At 44.6% G+C, this 18,965-nt stretch overlaps 1 protein-coding gene across 2 annotated transcripts in view; it reads left to right on the forward strand.

The window, feature by feature from the left end:
* Nucleotides 1–18,965, forward strand: part of LOC144160509 (uncharacterized) — a 76,358-nt gene that overhangs the window by 51,691 nt on the left and 5,702 nt on the right. For both annotated transcript variants that reach the window (XM_077691780.1, XM_077691781.1), the window contains exons 10-14: nt 807–1,061; nt 7,161–7,358; nt 7,502–7,642; nt 10,753–10,794; nt 13,764–13,874. In XM_077691780.1, the coding sequence (XP_077547906.1) occupies nt 807–1,061; nt 7,161–7,358; nt 7,502–7,642; nt 10,753–10,794; nt 13,764–13,874 (747 nt within the window). The remainder of the gene's footprint in view (nt 1–806; nt 1,062–7,160; nt 7,359–7,501; nt 7,643–10,752; nt 10,795–13,763; nt 13,875–18,965) is intronic.

The following is an 18,965-nucleotide window of genomic DNA, read 5'->3' on the forward strand; positions in this document are numbered from 1 at the left end:
GAAAGGTATTGCTCGCACAAAGCGGGCACGTGCACCACCCTCTAAGCCTCCGAAGTTATTAAGCAATCACCTGAGATACTCATAGCTGTTGAGCAAATCGGCGTCCAGTTCTTCTAAATGGATTGTCTGAAGGGTGCACTTATCTGAGGACCTCATTTTCTTGTACCGGGACTAAATGGTCAGTGTATCTCCAACAGCGATTGAATTGCAGCTTCTCCTCTCGTGACGCCTTCCCTCACGATTTAAAGGTGGTCGCGGCGTCGCTCCTAAATGGCAGAAGATGCGAATCTAGTCAACCATGTGACCTCGGAACGAGCACAAGCAGGGGACATCTTTATGATCACATCACGCTTATTTCTCAACAGAGGCCACACCTCGGTGTGCCGTACTGGCAGTGGTGAGGATGGCGTAATGTCTCAAGTGAGGCCTGGGCTTATTTTATTACGCAGCATCCGACTCGGCACAAAAACAGAGGCTCTAGAATAGGCAGCACGGCGCTATCTTATTGCGCCCCAAGGAATGTGGCATGTGCGCAGACTCCGAGTGGGTTATAGCTCGTATATAAAGAACTTGGAGATGGGAACAGACTTGTACTGCAAGCAATATGGTTAATAACCTTATTAGTTCAGTCGTATCACTTCTTAGCGAACGAGGCCCGCTGAAGTCCTGTAGCCGCGCGTGTACCCAAGAAAGGCTGAACAATAACAAAACTAACATTAATACTGAGTACAGCTAGGCACGTTTCGTAAACAAAGACTCCTACTTCCATACTTACCAGTTTTTCTCATTTTTTGTGAATTATGCAGCACCCGGACTCCTCGCAGCTAGTAATCTACGACAAGGACTGGGACAAGGCATAAGTCAAATCGGCGAAGGAGTTGGTGAAACAATGAGTGGACGTGGCTCCACTATGCTGCAAACAACGACAGGTGTGGGGGTACAAATGTTAGGAAGCTCCACACAAAATTTACAAGGTGTCGGCTCAACAGTCAGCAGCGGTATTCCTGGTGGTGGTGTCTCGAGCGGAGGAATTGGACAAAGTCCGAGTGGATCAGGTCCAGGTATGGCGGATTTTACAGTGCAAGTGCCGTACTGACCAGAAATGCATGATCATTTTTTTTAATGATATAGATCATTTCAACGTTTGACGTTAGCTGACGTTCCGGGAAGGGTAGCAGGGCAGGTCTACTAGGAACAGCTCTAGCAGCCGCCCTGGAAGGAGGCTGGATGCGTCGCTTAGGAACTCTTGCTGCAAGTAGTGTGAGTGTATGAGCTTGAAGCGATGGCAATGGGTCTTGCTCCAGTAGTTCTAAGCAGGTCATTTGAACGTTCGATATGTAGGGCCACGTAGACAAAAGACTTGACAGAACACCTCACAACAAAACTACATTGAACTGCGCATATAACTGAAATACTTTGCATTTTTTGGGTCAATTTTTACACAATCACTGTGTCGGGTGACAAGGCTAAAGGCCAAAAAATTGCCTCACGGCGCACTGCCATCCTTACAAGGCAAAACGAAACCAATCAAATCAACAACTCCGAAATCCAGCAAACAATTGGTAAAGCAGTATAAATATTCTCTGCTAACAAGCACTTTGTGCAAACACAACTCAAACTCGTCACACAACAATCGTTTGCTTGAGGCAAGTGGATAAAAAGAAAATATATCCCAAGAGATCTATTTTTTGAATGCAACTTAACCAAACAAAACCAAATACACAAAACAATATTTTTATGAGAAACTATTTCGTAAAACACAAAGAATGTACGCATAACTGTTTGGACCGATAGCTGCAAATGAAGCCACAAAATGTTTACTCTTCGAAAGGAAAAAACTAAAATATTCGCCCAGTGGTGACGCTCAAAAGACGTGCCATGCAGGAGGAAGAAAATTGTATTTTCTTTCATTTTTAAGCCCATGCAGCGAGATTTTCTTTTGTGGTAGCCCTGTGTGACCCTGTCTCGCCCTGTATGAATCTGGGCTTGTTTAGACTTACTTGTTTAGGATCCCTATTCTTTGTTGTGCTTTTACAACCGCTATTCTTCATGCTGTGTTTTCTCAATTTCGCTTTTCTAGATAACTGTGGCAGAACGTTATCGAAGCTCATTCATTGCTAAGAGTGAAATTATACTTGCAGCTATTGCGCTCTGTATGAAATAACAGAATAATAAAAATAAAAACGACAGTGAGAAATGCTGTACACGAACTTCGAGCTTTTTAAGGTAGTGTGTTTACGTAGAAAGGGTTTAAAAAGTGTCTGACGCACAGAACCGAAGTAAAAATATTGAATGTATATTTCAAAGTAAAATGATACCACGTACAGAAGACAGTTACACCCCAATACAGGCTTGGTGGTCATTAGAGATTATTTTACGAAGGAAGTCAGAAAGTAATTGCTTATTCCACTAAAATAAATGAAGCAAACTGCAACGCCAAAATGCAGCGTTGAGACCTTTGTTACATGAATGACTGCTTCGGGGCAGGTCATTGTTTTACTGTTTATACAGAAAAGTACCATGTTTAGAGAATAGGATCACTCAGCGTTGTAGCTTTGTTACCCTACATGCGTTACCAAAATGCCTAAAACAGTGGAGGACAGTTGCACACAAACGCGGTGACACATAAAAATAAAAGTGGCTACACACACACACACACACACACACACACACACACACACGCACACGTGCACACGCAAGCACACACGTGCGCGCGCACGCATACACGTTCGCGCGCAGACACACATAACACACACAAAGGTGCGCACACGCAAGCACCCACCCGCGCACATGCACACACACGCATACGGACACACCATGGCTTGAAAATTATTGGTTGAAAGGTTTAGAGCATTTCGTTTATACCACCGACATGGACAAAGGCACCAACACATTTGCAACCCAGGTCACAGCGGGTGCCATGTGACATGTCAGATTCCATGGTCTAGTATCAAGCATTCATGAACGTGGCCTGCCGAAGTCGTCTTAATGGAGGTGTACGTTGTACGAAAGCGAAAACACCTAAGCTTTCTCAACATCCTTATAAAAAGTACAAGTTTCTAAAAAACGGGAAGTCTCTTAGGTGTGTGCGCCACGCAATGGTTGTTTCAAAAGACATCGGCTTGTTATTGGTCTATGATTGTCTTTTCGTGTTTTTAAGCGAAATTGATTCGTGCCAGACGGAGTTGTTTGAATATATATATAAACGACGCGGCTGAAAGCTCCAAGTGTCGGTTCGCGATACTAACACGCTGCCTTACTAAAATAAAATATTAAGAATTGATGGACGCTTAAGTTAGAATTTAAGAATGGACCGTGACAGCGTTAACGGGCTGCCTTCAAAGCGCACCATATGATTCCCTTGAGTCAGAAAGTGATGCAATTATCATGACACAACCCAACTTCATTTGCAGGTCCCCTTCAAGCAATTAAACCATTTCGCTAACGCTCACGCCTAATCTATTGGGGAAAAGCCTTAGATCCCGCCATTCCCGTGGGCGTTTCAAGTTACAGCGGCAGGATTATTAGCTAAGGCCCATTTACGCTCAAGGCTAATGCTGATGAGAACGCCTGCTTTATTGCGACACAAGGATGTTAAGGAAGCGCGTGTTCAAACGTTACTGAACCACAACCGTTAAATTTTGCCAATGTGCAAAGCATTGACATATTAACAAAAAGAGAACTTTTTTTGGCGCAGTTTCTTCTTATAGCCGAAATGTGTTGAAACGAAGTTGGACTATAAAAGATTTATAAAAAGCAAAACTAAAAACTGTAAGAAATACCAGACATTTAACAGAACAATAACCAGTTACTTGTCACCTCATCCACTAGATACACTAGTAACTGCAGGTAGTAAATGTAGCAATAGTAAGTTTACTTTCTGAAGCAGTTAGCAAGCACCAGTACCTTTAGCAGGAATGTCATAATGAAGAATAATCCCCTTAGCTACATGCCTTTAATAACTTCCCTCGCGTAACTTAGTAAAAAGTGCGACATTAATCTAGTGTGTATATACTACACAATTCCCACACTTTACGCCCGAAAAAGGTGTAAAAATGTTTTCTGGTGGCACACACCTTTAATAAGTGTTTTTTTAAACAATGGCTGTAATGGTAAAAAAATGTTTGCTTGTGAGCACCACAAAGTAATGGTGTGGGCAGCGCAGCGATCGAGGCAATATGGATCGGCTGAGCGCACAGCACGACATCCTGACACATTTCACGCGCACATATCACGCTAGAACTGCGAATAAACTCAGCATGAAAACCAATCTTGATTACCAATAACTAGGTTACACTTGCGGTTAGCGCAAGTGTAACTTAGTTACCTCAGAATCTTCTTGCTTTTAAAGCTAGCAGCGGAGATTTCTCTCATAGACTTAGTGGGGATGTGGAAAAAACCAAATATTTCAGGGATAATTTTGAAATTCTTCAGTTTAATCTGAGAATATACAAATCACCATGTGGATTTGCGAAGAAAATTTTCGTTTGCAAAGAAAAGCGCTTGACCAATATTTTCCTCCCCTTTGTGCGGTCATTTGTGCGCTGCGCAGATGACAGAGATAGCCGAATGCAAAAATAGGAGTTAGAGAAGCGTGATACCTGTATCTTTTTGCAGCGTTTGTTGCAAAATGTTCCCCAAAAAGTCCTAATCCGAGATATAAATGTATTGGCTAGCCAACTGCCGTTGTAAGTTTCCGGCAGAAAAAGGAGAAGCGTTACGTAAGAAGGCTATTCGAATATGCTACGTTATTTCGAAGCTTTATTGCAGTTGTAAATGGCGGTGGGCCAGAAAACCTGTTCGGATGTCTGCATGATAGCACCTCCCTTTTGGAAATGGACATTTTGCTTAACAAAACCCGGACCATCTCCACTGACGTGAAGCGTGGGTAGGGGCGATGCATACATTGTATAAGTGTGTTATTGGCGCCTTCGCATTTTTGCCCACGATGTTGAAACCGTTGGGGGTAGATGTATACAGCTTTGCTGCAAAAGGACTGTGTCTTTGAAGCACGAAGCGGTTTAGCACGAGGCGTTGGAAAACCAGTGTCCGGGTGTTTCCTTTTAGCACACGCGATTTCCCATGGAGATTAAACGTTCAAGCTGGAGGAGTTAGAAAAAGAGTGTCCATCTGTGTTTTCTAAGCACGAGTTGCGTTCTAGTGCGAGGCTTTGGAAAACAAGTGTCCCAGTGTGTTACCACCGTGACCAGAACGATGGCGATGACAGAAGACGGCGACGAGAGACGCCGACAGCCCGAGCCTCAAAGGGGCTTCTCTTCTAAGCGGCAGCATCTGTTCAGTCTACAAAACAGTGATCAATTGTCTCTGGGTGGGAATAAAGGCGGCAATTCGTCAACTGAGCTATAAAAGGACCACGGTGTTTCATACGAGTTTTAAAAGGGAGCGTACCAGTGTGTAAGTTGAAGAAAAATACTTTAACACCTGGGGGAACACACATTTCACCAACTTCATTGAGGACGTCCTCTTATGTAGAGTGGAGGTACGGGATACGATATTAAGTCATGGGAAAAGGCCCAGAAACCAGGGCTCCCAAAATAAACTCGCGAGAAGCATTGAACCTGTATTGAAGGCTAAACCTAGCCTGTAACGCCGAAACGTGTCACCCACTTTGACAAAACTTTGAGGACATCGGACTGCTTCCACAGACACCGAAGCAACATCAATATCAGGGGAAAAGGTGCAGAACGTGTCTGCAGTGCAGCTTTGAAAAAACTGGTGTAGATCATCCCGAAAGTAGAATGAGGGAGAAACAATGGGCCAAATTAACCAAAAAGATGAAAAAGTCCAATCCCACCGCGCACAAGCGGAAGAAAACGGTTTTCTCGAAGCATAGGCGCACTACACGAACACCAAATGCAGCTTGCAAAAATCAAGTGAAAGGCCTGTATCCTTTCACAAGAAACGTGCTGCATGCCCGCGTACGAGAAAAGAAGGAGAGCCGCCGTTCACGCCCGTCATTCACTTGGCGCTAAACCTTCACAGCCTGTTCCGACCAATGCGAGTCGGTGTTGCGAAGCTGTGACAGGAGAACTAAAAAAATAAGGTCACTATTCCAACTGATTCCCGCAAAACGATATGGTGTCGTCCCTATTCTCCCAACCAAAAGCCACAGGTTTTCTCAACGTTCTGGGGCGCACCTGAAACCTCGCAAAATTTTTGTGTAATGGCACGACCGGCGTCTTTACGATCGCCTTGCAGGTACAAAATAAATCTACACCATTGGCATATGGTAGAAGTTTCACCTAGAATGACGATACCGTAAACGCTCGAACAATATTGGCGTATATTATGCGAAAGCATAATGGTTCCAGGTATAAGCAAAACGGGTCTGTGGATAAATGGAGCCATAACGAAACGATGAAACAAACAATTTCTTGGTTAGTGAATTATTAAATGGCATTGTTGTAGAGCAATTACCCTAACATGTTTGTATACCATCGGGAAGCCATGACCCCACATTCGACTATTCTTTAGAGCACGAAACAGAAATTAGTTACTGACACGATTGACACCTTTTGATAAATCTTTTTGTACTAGGGCTACTGGGGCTAAAGAACCCAAAACACATCAAGAGTCAATTATAGACCTGACAATCTGAAAGTTTCAATAGATCACACGCGGTTATCACATGTTTAATGGTCCCCAAGTAGGAGCTCAATCACATTTTTATGCGGGTTTGCTAAAATTTAAATGGTTTATAAGATGCATTACACAAAGGAATGGGACTATATCCTCAACGCATTCCAGACGTACAGAATTTACTTTGGGTTGGTAGCGCGGAGATTGCCTATCTACTTTGCCACGGGTTCTAGCTGGTGCTACCGCGATTTACTTTCGGAGAGATGCGAAAGCCTGATGACGAAACAATCCGGACCTGTCAGTCATTAAGAACTATAAGCGGGAAGTTCTGAAATAATTAGGAGGTGTAACAGCCGGGTCTCTGGCGCTGGTACAGGGGCCGCCAGGGCTACTGTTTCTCCAGACTTGCGTCACTACTGCAAGCTGCGCCAATTTATATTTTGTGTAATTTTTCACTTCAGTTCTGCACAATGCGGATTGTCGCAACACAACCACCTATCAAGACAATTCGTTTTATTTCTGTTTTTTGCTTCATAATTTAGCATTCCGTTTCCTCGCAGGTTGGAATCCAGGGCAGGGATCTGGGCAACACGCACAGCCAACCAGCCAAATGCCTGGCGGAGGATCCTATGTCTCTGTTAGCACTTCTAGCCATTCGTCATCAAGCTATCACGCACATGTTTCAGGAGCAACCTCAGTGGGCGGCCTTCCAACAAGTACTGGCGGAGGTGGCTCTGGCAGCATTCTCTCTAGCAGAGGTACTGAATTGGTTTTAACTGGACCCATGGGAGGAATTGGGAATGTTTTAATGTATGTGTCACAGTAAATAAGAGAGCACTCGACACTTTTTGTTGTTCACTTTTTAATTGCTGGCTCGGCGGGTCTTTTCGGGCCGATGCAGGAGGAGGTCTCCTAGGAGCCATTATTACAGCCGGCACACGAGGAGCCCCGCAGGGCGGCCCCGGAGCAGTTGGTGCAGGTGGCTTGAGTGCACTCAGCCCCAGTGTTGGCGGTGGAACTGTCTCAAACGGCGTCGTTTCAGGTATTTTAAACAATGGCATATACAGGCCCCGAAATCAAAAGGCAATCAATTGTTTGCTGTGCAAAAATTAACTGGGTGGGGATAACTACCTAATCATTTTTCATTATTTTGGTATTATGGCGTTACACCACAGTGCACCACAGGGACCAATCACTCAGAATAAATGAACAAAGTATTCACAGTAGAGGATTCGACAAGAGATCTGACTAAAAAACATATTCTCGCTGCTTTAAAATTGCACAGCAAAAGCACTAAATGTCGCTCTGGCTGGTTTCTCAACAAAGTAGGCGTTCTTGAGCCAAATTCTCATTGTGGAATACCTTTTCGCAAGATTTTCCCTGTTCATCAAAAAGACTACTCGATCCGTGTATGCAGGTACAGCACAGGCTAAGGAAGTTGAAATTAAACCTAGGGCTGGGTTATTCTTGGTTTGAAATGAAGACTTTATTGGGTTGTTTGGCAATGTGACCGGACGCTACTAAACAAGGAAAATAAAAGGGGTCATTGTGTTTTTTTGAAGTAAAAGTAGACGAAGCGCAATGACACGCAGCGCGCACAAGCAATAACTAAATAGGAATAATTAGTGCGTTCTATACATCCTTCGCTGTTTTCGGCCATTCGAATTCTGAAGCTAGCCTGTGACAACAACCTTCCAGTGAAGAGGTTCACTCCACTTCTTGGCTGATCACTGGTGAGCCCAAGCAACAGCCGCAAGCGTAGTTCATGGCCAACCGCAAGTTCCATCTGCTGCTTACTCGTCTGGATCTGACAGTTGTGTGCTCGCCGTTTTACACATATGTTGGATTAACCTAGCGATACCAGCATCAGGTTTAGTTTGTTATAAATGGCATTGCTGGCATATCCTACGGTTCTATAAATGTCCGCTGCAGAAAAAACTGCAAGAGTTATTCTTCAAGAATTTGTTCGTAGGTCAGAGATTAAGTAATCTTTTTTTTTTTTGTTTAGAGCTCTTTTCATCACTTCCATACCATCTATTTATATTGCTCGTTAGTCAGCCTGATGAGAAATTCACGGCCGGCGGCTGCTTCAGGCAGGTTGCGGCCCACGACCTGGCTATTCGCTATGAAGGCATAGAGAAGAGCGGTGCCTGTTCTGAGGGAAGTGCCTACAACGTCGCCTTCGAAAAAGACGCTTGGACACGGATATGGCGGTGCACTCACATGGTGTTTGCATGCATTACACGTCAATGAATGCCTCCTGTACCAACAGACCACGGGCCGCGAAGTGACCCTGTATTTCCCTGCAAGGCATGTACGAATGATTCGAAGTTAACTTGTACCGCGATAGCGCTGGTTAAGGAAAAAAGTCATGGTTCCGGTCATGAGTGTGATAACCTCATCTGCAATTCAACCCCAGCCTATGCGGAAATCTACGAGTGACTGGGAGTCGGTCGTGGCAGAAAGATTTCAACGAGAGCGCAGTGGTTGGTTTAACAGCAGGAACTGCATCATTTCAGAAGTGTTGCCCACTGAACGCAAAGCAATACCTCGATGCAACGTACTGTTCAGTGGAGCACAGTACGGTCTACCTATCGCCAGATGCGTATGAAATCGCCGCAGATGAGATAATTGCCAGCCGCCGCGCATTATAGTCAAAGGTGAGTTGTTTTGCTGAGTGCGAAATATTTACCGCACAAGAAAGCCAGCTCTGAATCGGCGTACGCGTGAAACATTTCTAAAAAAACGATTCGATTTTTGTACTCAAACACGTATTAGAGGGCACATACCGGACATAAAGTCGTGGATACGGTGAGGGTGCACTTGCGTCGACGTCAGCAGTGGCAGCCATCTGCAGCGTCGGACTTAAGCGCACCGTTCGCAGCCGCGGTTTCATCGTCCGGTGCTCCGGTGATGCGAAGTGCTCGAGGGCGGGTAGAGCGGCACCACATAATGTGAGTGCCATTAATAATATATCAGTTGACGCCACTACCGAAAATCGGTTTGAACCACAGCAGACGATGGACGCTAGTATGTGTGTGTTTTTCCGCGAGATGAGGGCGCAAAGTGAATGAGATCGCACAGTGGCCAGCGACATGGCGGTTTTCAGTGTTGCCAAGCGGAGAAAACGCCCGCTAAACTTTTGAATAACTACCACCTATAAAGCAGTTATATGGACATTCCAGACAAAGAAATTATAGATGGCCTGGTGGTTATTCCTTCACTCCTAACCTTTGTAACATGGCGGTTATCAGTTCGGAAGTTTACACTGCAGGAGCACTCCCTCTCAAGCGTTCAATACAATAGGCCTGTTTATATCAGTTGCTGGGCTGTGGCTTGGCTGAGAGGAGCAGGGAATTGCGAGCAGGTATCTACCTAACAGGATTGGTGGGCAGTAGGCAAGCTGCTGGGAAATGTTTCTTATAGCACCGGGCTCAGACGAATACGGCTGAGAAGCCGACCACGCAGTAAAAACTTCCGCAGCGACAATCGCCCGAATTCGACGGAATGGGATCGTCCTTGGAAGAGTAGCATTGCAATAGACTGTTCTTTTGGTGAGCACAGGGGGAGCAAAGATAACGGTGCGAAATACAGGCACACTTAAAAAACTTTCTGCTCGCAGAACACACCTCCGGATAAGTGCTGGCTGTAGATTAGTCGGAACGCTACTTGTTTTTATCGCCTATTATTAGTATTTGTGATAACTGAGAGCAATTGTGATGCAGTAAGCAGACTATATTTTGTCCCGTATCAAATATTTTTACATTTGGACTTTGCAAGTCCAAGTATGTGGTAGCCACCAGCGATGTTGCGTCGCAGACGAAATATTATATAATTATTTCTTAATTAAAGTGATTATAGAAAGGCTACTATAAAGTGAAGTCTTCTTAGAGCAACGAAGACGCAGGAATTCGCTGGCGGCACGTACATTTCCTCTTTATGTGATTGAAAATGCTTTCCTATTCAAACTTTCACCCTGCATTAACCTGGAGGACCGTTTATTGGTAACTGACAAGAAATGCGCCTTGCAGGGGCAGGCCGCAGCCCCTTTTATATTAACGTGTACATTCTGCAGCAAACGTTGAGTAAAAATGAAGGCAATGTTCAAAGCTTGAGAATTGACGTTGTTTTTTCTGGCATTTGTATCTGCAGGAATTGGGACACACAGACAAGTACGGCAGAGGGAAAAGATGAGTATGTATTGCTGACTCGCTGGCTGAGTCCCATTTTTCGCTTGCTGGGGTGATAAAGCACAAACACCTGAAAAACTAAACTGATGGACCAAACCTATACAACATAGGTGCCGTTTTGTGGCTTAATACAGAAAAACTAAAGCAGTAGCTAGAAAAAGGGCAGCCTGCTCACACGTTCATAAGACGATTCATGAGACTCAGAGGTGCAGACTTTCTTTTAAATAGGTCGGTAATATATTTGTCTTTTTTAGTGTAACAACAAAAATCAGGGCATTGATAATGTGCGTGAGGTGCAAGCTTCACTTGCACTGCGTAGACTCAAGTTAGCTTTTGGGCCTTTGGCAAGAAAAGCTTTTGTGAACATTCTTACAATACAACTTAAGTAAAACTGCATTAAGTTTCACAACAGATATTAGCATTATGTAGGAAATAACCGGAAGAATGAAATGATTGAGGCACTTTTAAACAGGCCGATGATTCTCCAGTCGTCACGGAAATCATTTTTTGAGTGACGCAGAAAATACAAAATAATGATTGCCCGCTATTATGAAAATAAGCATCCTAACGTTGAGATTTCTCCGTGTGCTTTTTGTTTTAATAATATGTACTTCAAATTCTACAGGCTTTTATTCTCTGAAAGCGTTATTACATTATTATATTCAATAAGTGTTGCGTAGTACTCATTGCGCGCACATGATTTAATTTTATTTTTGCCATAAATTGCAAAAATAATAAGCAAAAAATAGCCGTTACCAAAACAATCGCGGTGAGGACTAAAGGTGCAGCCCTTTAAAAGCAGAAAGTAGCTTTCTAATTCCAGTATTTGAAGACGGTAATGAGTGCACTGGAATTGTAAATATACCAAGAGATTAGCAATTTGCGTCTATTCCTTTAATATTTTTATGGCAGTACTATCAATGGAGGAACTCCTTACCCACACCACATATAATGTACATTTTCCATGGGGCGCTTGAGGTAACGAAAATCAATAAATCAAATACCAGCAGCCTGTTTTGGACGGCGCTTGATTCCTGACTTCTAATGTCCTTTTTTGTTATGACTTTAAGAAAAATGCATTTGTATGGTTTGATTTTGTGTGTTGCAGGTTTTCAACGAAAGCAAATATGCTTACATTTCGGCCATCAACCTTATGTACTATAGCCTACATTAGACGAAATGGTCCCCAACGCTACATGATAACTGAAAGCTGTGACATTTGGGTAATGCTACGAAAAGCAAATACGTACACATAAAACACAACAACAATAATGAGAGGTTGAATTGTACTTCGTTGGAAATCGTCTGCGTAATTAAAACGACGATGATGAAGGTTGTTGCTTCCTCGCTGACGTGTGATTTTTATCCTGTGCGCTTTTTAACAGAAATGTTTGTAGCCTAATGATCTTCGGTGCTAAAATTGTGAAGCAGGGATCTTGGCTTACTAAAAGAATAGACATTACTAAAAGAATACAGTTGAACACGGATATATCGAACACGCATATATCGAATTATTGTCTATATCGAACAGTGCAAACATCCCCTTGAAAATCCCATGCAAACGTATAGGGCTGTTGTGCACGTGTATCGAACTCCTGATCACGGGCAAATTCGATATATCGAATTCCGCGCCGAAGGTGCCCCTGAAAGTTTGCTTCCTCTGATGGGGTGGAGTTGATGATAATGTTGAGTCATCGCAGGAGCTGCCTGGCTTGGTGAGACAGAGGCGGCGTCCGCGGCATTATGTCGCTTCGATGGCCTTCAACAGCTGTTTTCACGCTAGCACGAGGGGCAGCTCCATGATAGCTAGAACGCGGATAGTGGTTGGGGCGAATGGACATAAAGGAGCAAAAGAAATTGACCGGAGGCACTCTTTTTCTGTGATTGAGCTGTTTGGTGGCTCGTGCAGGGGGACCGATGCGGCGTTGTGTGTTTGTTTTGTCCAAGGCATTCATTGCGGAGCAACGAAGGTGGGAATTCGTCGGGTGCAGGCTGCTGAAAAGGTGTTGGTTGAAAAGGCGTTCAGAATTCCTCGCAGTAGTTTTGAGGGCGATGCACGCATCAACGTTGACGTAAAGGCGAATGCAGCACGACCCGCCCCGGCTATTCCGGAGTGTGTCGGGTGCTAAGCGACTTCATTGCACGCCTCCAGATGGGGGAGGTGTTCGGTTCGGATAGTGAAGATAACGGCACTCAGTGCCTGACAACGTTCCCAAACGCCTAGTGCAGCTGAGGTTACGTCAGTGTTATTCGCCTCTGTTGTGGCACAGTGTACACGTTGATTTTCTGATTTGTGCGTGTTTGTAATCTTGAAGACAATTTGACGAACTTTACGACGCAGAAGAAAAAACAAGCGAAGCTCAAAGACATTTCAATGATAAATAAAGTGCGGTGGTCATCATGCTGCGGTTCGAATTTTCCGTGCTTTGTGGGTAAAAACAGTAAACTACCGTTTTCCATGACTTCAGAAAACTCTCAGTGATGTGCGGAGTTGTCAGATAATCTTCAGATAGGCGTATTTTATATATCGAATTATCGATATATCGAATTCTTTCGACATCCCCTTGGAGTTCGATATATCCGTGTTCGACTGTAGGCACTTTAACCACCGCTAAAATTGAAAGAGACAAAGCTCCGTGCACCAATGCGCCACGCAGTGGCTGCGCCAGTTTATTTTCAAGGAAAGTAAAACATGGCGGAATTGCAGCACTGAAAAAACAGCAGTGGTTTTGTGTACTTGCATAAAATACTGAATAGCTGAGGGACCGCTGATTGCTCGCCTATTTTTGTGCCATCTGCGTTGATACACCTACTTTACCCTTACTATGAAGATAAAAATGAATCTGGTATAATCCCCCGACTATGTTTGCCAATTTGTCTTTTTTGTTGTTATTTTTACTATGTTTGAATACAACCTAGCTGCAGCGAAATATCAATTTTGTATGACATTTATGGTTTTTCTATATTTCTAAGGCCCTGCTGCAGTTGCTGGACTTACACTTGGATCACTGGCAGGTGCCGTAGCACTCGGTGCCATAGGGGCCACTCTTGCAGGCGCCGCCCAATCTGGTGGGCTTGGAGGAGGTAAGTCAGCGGCATTTTTCAAAAAAAGTAATTTATGGCTTTGCTTTTTGTCCCAAAATTTCTACTTCTACCAACACTTGAGCTTAGTTTATCGAAGTAAAAGTAGAAACAATATGGGAAATTCCACGTAATTTCTGGAGACACTTTTGAGCGGCAGAAGAAATGTAGAAAGCCCCACGGAAAACAATGTGCTGGTAATGACTTATTTGGGCAAATCAAGCTTCAAAATGTGTAGTAGCGGCCAAAAGCAAACTGTGGCCGTCAGGTTGTTAAGTAAAATGTTTGTTAAGATAAATAAATTTCTGCATTGAAAAATTCAATCAACGAGAGCTTACTTTCATTAAGACGATTTTGCTAACGTCGTACACTTCCTATATAGCCATAGAGGTTAGCGTAACAAAGCTGAGCAAGGCATTCGTCTTTTCGAACAATGCAAAGCACGTGATCTGGGGGCTGTCCTACGGGAAAGCCACACCCCAGAGGTCATTTTTTTGTGCTCTCCTAATCATTTGTTACCCAACGGCCTATTTGGCCAAAGTTACATTTGCGGTCCAGTAGTGCCTTGTAAAGAACGTTAATTACCCAATTTCGCATTTTTCTAAATTCCACTAATCAATTCTGAACTAACCTTCTTTTCTGAGATAATTTCTCGTAATGTGGCACGTTTCCCGCAATTGGCCCAGTTCACGAAATCACTGGTAATATGCAGTGCAGAAAAAGAGATCACACGGGGACTAAAAGTATGCACACGGACCCGCGCTAACTTCCAACTCATTATTTACTCATGGGACTGGAAATTCATATGTGTTCGCATTTTCAGAAACAATAAAAATAGAAAAAAACGTACTGACACAGAAACAGCGAATAAAGCCAAAGCACGCCAAAGATATTTGACAATCACCGTGGCCTATTGGGCATGGCCCCTTATTGCAAGAAAGGCAGTGCCCGGTCAGATCGCGCAAACGTAGGCTTGCTTACGCAATCATTCTTTTCACGCACCATCTTAGCTGCCTCAGTGATTATGCGCTCTTGCTCATACTTCACCCTATCGACCACGGTTGTGCAAAGAACATGGGGAGAGAATCCACACGTGCTGACATGCTGTGCAAGAAAGCATACCTTGCCGTCCCCTAAACATTTGACATGTTCACGTAGACGCTCATTGAGGCACTTGCCCTTACGCACACGGTAGCTCACGCCGCACGACTAGGCAATCCTATGCATCACACTTTTAACACATTTTACGACCTCTGTTCGGCGTATGGCAGCGCATGGGAACCCATATCTGTTTACGGGACAATTAGGTTTGAACGCTGGGACAACTTATTAAGAGTGCTGAAGACAACTCTCACGTTACAGGATGTCTCTTTTGTAGCGCTAGCTACACAACGCTACCTCGGAAAGCCTTCGAGGCGTGACCAGTTTTGCACTTGAGCGCTAGAGGTGAAACCGCCCCCCCTTCCTGAAGCGCCCGTCATGGAGCAGCGGCCCAATAACGGGGTGAGATATTCGACACGGGAGAGATAGCAGAGGAGGGAAAGGAGACGTTTGCGGGACCCGTGTGCGGGATGTGGTGGAGGAAGGCGAGGAGGCTGCAGCCGCAGTGATAAGCGCGCGCAACGAAGGAAGGCCCCGAGAGCACGTGTGGCGCAGAACCGCCTGTGATAAATGAAGACGAACATACAGCTATGGTCCTTCGTACAGCGGCTAGGCTTAAACGACGCCTTAAGGCGAAAAAGAGGAAAAACGCTTCTGGTGCGTACAGCTTCGCTACGTTCAAGTCTACGCATTTGTGGAAGCTTCCTTAATTTTTTTCTTAATGTGCAAGGGTGGCATATAAGGGATCACCGTCAGTTCCTCTCATGTTTGAGCTGTAGTTTGTCCTCGTATGTGACAGACAAGGTCGCTCCATTTCTGTTTTTATCGCATTGCCTCAGCTACCTGTATGAGCAATGGGTGAAGGTACCATGCTTCCACTAGGCACTCTGACTAAGCCAGGAGATGGGTTAACGAGACGTGATGGCAAGACCTTAGCACAGCGTTCGAACAACATGCCTGCATAATTGCTGGAAACAAAATTAGTAAAGGCAACAAAATATCACAAAAACAAAAAGAAAGTAAATTTACTAACGTTTTAGGAAGAGGACTTCGTTTCCTCCGAGTACAGGGTAAGCAGAGTCACCGCTTACCCTGTACTCTGTAAAATAAGAAGTCCTCTTCCTGAATAGTAAGTAAACTCAGTTTAACACGGCAGGGTTTTATTTCGGGTTTCACGGTGATTTCACTTACGTCATATCCCTCACGGAAGTGAGGCCAGTTCAACCAGCAAGCGGCCTGTAAAGGGTAAACCCCTGCACACACAGTTTTCTTGCGGTAAAGCAACCTTTAGTACTAAATAGGATATAGAATGTGAGGGTATCCATCCAAATCTACATGAAGGGAATATTGGGCTTCCAGAAGCCCTAGGATTTAAGGGTATCAGAGAGGAAGTTAACTACAAGGCTGTCGAGGGGACGAAAAGAAGCTTAGAATGCTGGTGGACGAAAAGTAGAGAGGGGAATATTGCCTAGGACAGTTACCACCTGTAACAGAGAAAATAAAGTATTTCGGGCCTAATAAGCTTTAGTGCCAGCCCTAAGCAGCGCTAGTATTAAACCAAGAGTGTAAAACATGGTTATATTAGTCCTTTTTGCCAAGATGACATGTCATCACCCCGCTTCAAAGGGGAAACCAATAGCAATCATCATCATCATCATCAGGACGTTATACTTCAGGTTGTTCGTTTTAGGGTTGTATATTTTAACACGAAGGTGTGTTATGTCAAAACACGCCGAGATTTCAATGAAGCGATATCCGTCACGGAGATGACGCCAGTTTACACCTTTTCCGAAGCGATCCGCCAGCAGGACGTCGCAGCCCAAACACACCCACAAGCCAGCCGCCGACTCGCAAATTAGGCTCAGCTGCAGATTTCGCTGCACATTTCACTTTTGTGTTCTACCGATTTCTAGGACAGAGGAATCGGTTTCATAGGTTTCAGTCAACCTAAAGAACAAGCAGGGTCCCGTAAAGGTTATTCAACAATGGACCATATTCACACGATCAATCAGGTGATAAAGAAGTGCGCTGAGTACACTGAACCCCTATATATAGCCTCCATAGATTATAAGAAAGCATTTCACTCGGTCGAAACCCTAGCAGTCATTCAGGAATTACGGAACCAGGGAGTAGATGAGCAATATATAAGAATACTACAGGATATCTACAATAGGTCCACAGCTACCATTATCCTCCAAAAAGAGAGCAGTAAAATACTATAAGGAAGGGTGTCAGACAAGGAGACACAATCTCTCCAATGTTATTTACAGGATGTTTACAAGAAGTATTCAGAACGTTGGATTGGGAACAGGTGAGAGTAAGGGTAAATGGAGAATACCTCAGTAACTTCAGATTTGATGATGACATTGCCTTGCTAAGTAACTCGGGGGACGAATTGCAAAGCATGCTTTCCGCACTGAATGAACAGAGTAGAACCGTGGGGCTGAAAATTAATATGCAGAAAACTAAAGTAATGATCAATAACCTCGGGACAGCACAGCGGTTTGAGATAGGTGGCGAGGCAGTGGAAGTGGTAAGCGAGTATACCTACTTAGGCCAAGTTGTGACCCCAGATCCCAACCTTGAGGCAGAGATAATTAGAAGGATCAGAATGGGGTGGGGTGCATATGGCAGGCATTCTCAGATAATGCTGAGCAGCCTACCATTGCCGCTGAAGAAGAAAGTGTATGACAGCTGCATCTTACCGGTACTCACCTACGGGGAAGAATCTTGGAGGCTCACTAAGACGGTTCAACTTAAATTGAGAACGACTCAGCTAGCAATGGAGCGTAAAATGATAGGTGTAACGTTAACGGACAAGAGAGTGGAGTGGATCAGGGAACAGAGGCGTGTTAAGGACATCTTAGTAGAAATTAACAAAGGAAATGGACGTGGGCAGGGCATGTATTGCGAAGGAAAGATAACCGCTGGTCATTAAGGGTAACAGAGTGGATCCCTAGAGAAGGCAAGCGCTGCAGGGGGCGGCATAAAGTTAGATGGGCAATTGAGACCAAGAAGTTTGCGGGGATAAATTGGTCACAGTTGGCACAGGACCGAGGTAATTCGAGAATAATGGGATAGGCCTTTGCCCTGCAGTGGGCGTAGATAGGCTGGTGAGGATGATGATGATGATGACGATGATGATAATTTTTGTTTTCAGCGATTGTGGGTGATAGCCAGCGCCACTCGGACTACTCGGGATGAAGGGGACCTTCCTTTTAACCATCGACCCGTGACTCGAGTGTCTACGACTTGTCGAGAGTGGTCGACCAGCGTTGAACCCTCTTAAGCTCCCTATGGCACCAAAACTACCAGAACAGAGGCCCTCGCAATGCATGTAGCCAATCCGAATAGAAAATGAGGGGCTTGTTGAAAATAAGACAGAAATAAGGGTTGTCAGTCAAGAAAACCTCGGAAAGCAAAGGGGAGGATGTGGTAGGTCATTGAAAGAGATAAAGAATTTGGAAAGAAAGAAAGTGGAGAATAAATGCCCGCCAGGTGGGATCCGAACCCCAGCGGTAGCGAAGTTCTCATCGCACCAGACCGTTATTCTGGAGGTCGGGCGTTCGGATCCCACCCGGCGGGCATTTTTTGCCCACTTTCGTTGTTTCTTTCCAAATTCTTTATCTGTTTTGATGACCTACCACATTCTTCACTTTGCTTTCCAAGGTTTTCTTGACTGCCAACCCTTATTTCTATCTTATTTTCAACGAGCCCCTCATTTCCTATTCGGATTCGCTACATGCATAGCGAGGGCCTCTGTTCTGGCAGTCTAGGTGCCATAGGGAGCTTAAGAGGGTTCAACGCTGGTCGACCACTCTCGACATGTCGTAGACACTCGAGTCACGGCCCGGTGGTTTAAAAGCAGGTCCCCTTCACCCCGAGTAGTCCGAGTGGCGCTGGCTAGCACATCCAAGCACAGAAAACAAAAATACCTTAACATAAATACCCCAGAAAGTGGACGGAAAATCGACCCGCCGATAGCGTAGTGGT

Source organism: Haemaphysalis longicornis, unplaced genomic scaffold, assembly GCF_048455015.1.
Source record: "Haemaphysalis longicornis isolate Haplotype H1 unplaced genomic scaffold, Haemaphysalis longicornis Haplotype H1 scaffold_101, whole genome shotgun sequence".
Taxonomy (NCBI): Eukaryota; Metazoa; Arthropoda; class Arachnida; order Ixodida; family Ixodidae; genus Haemaphysalis; species Haemaphysalis longicornis.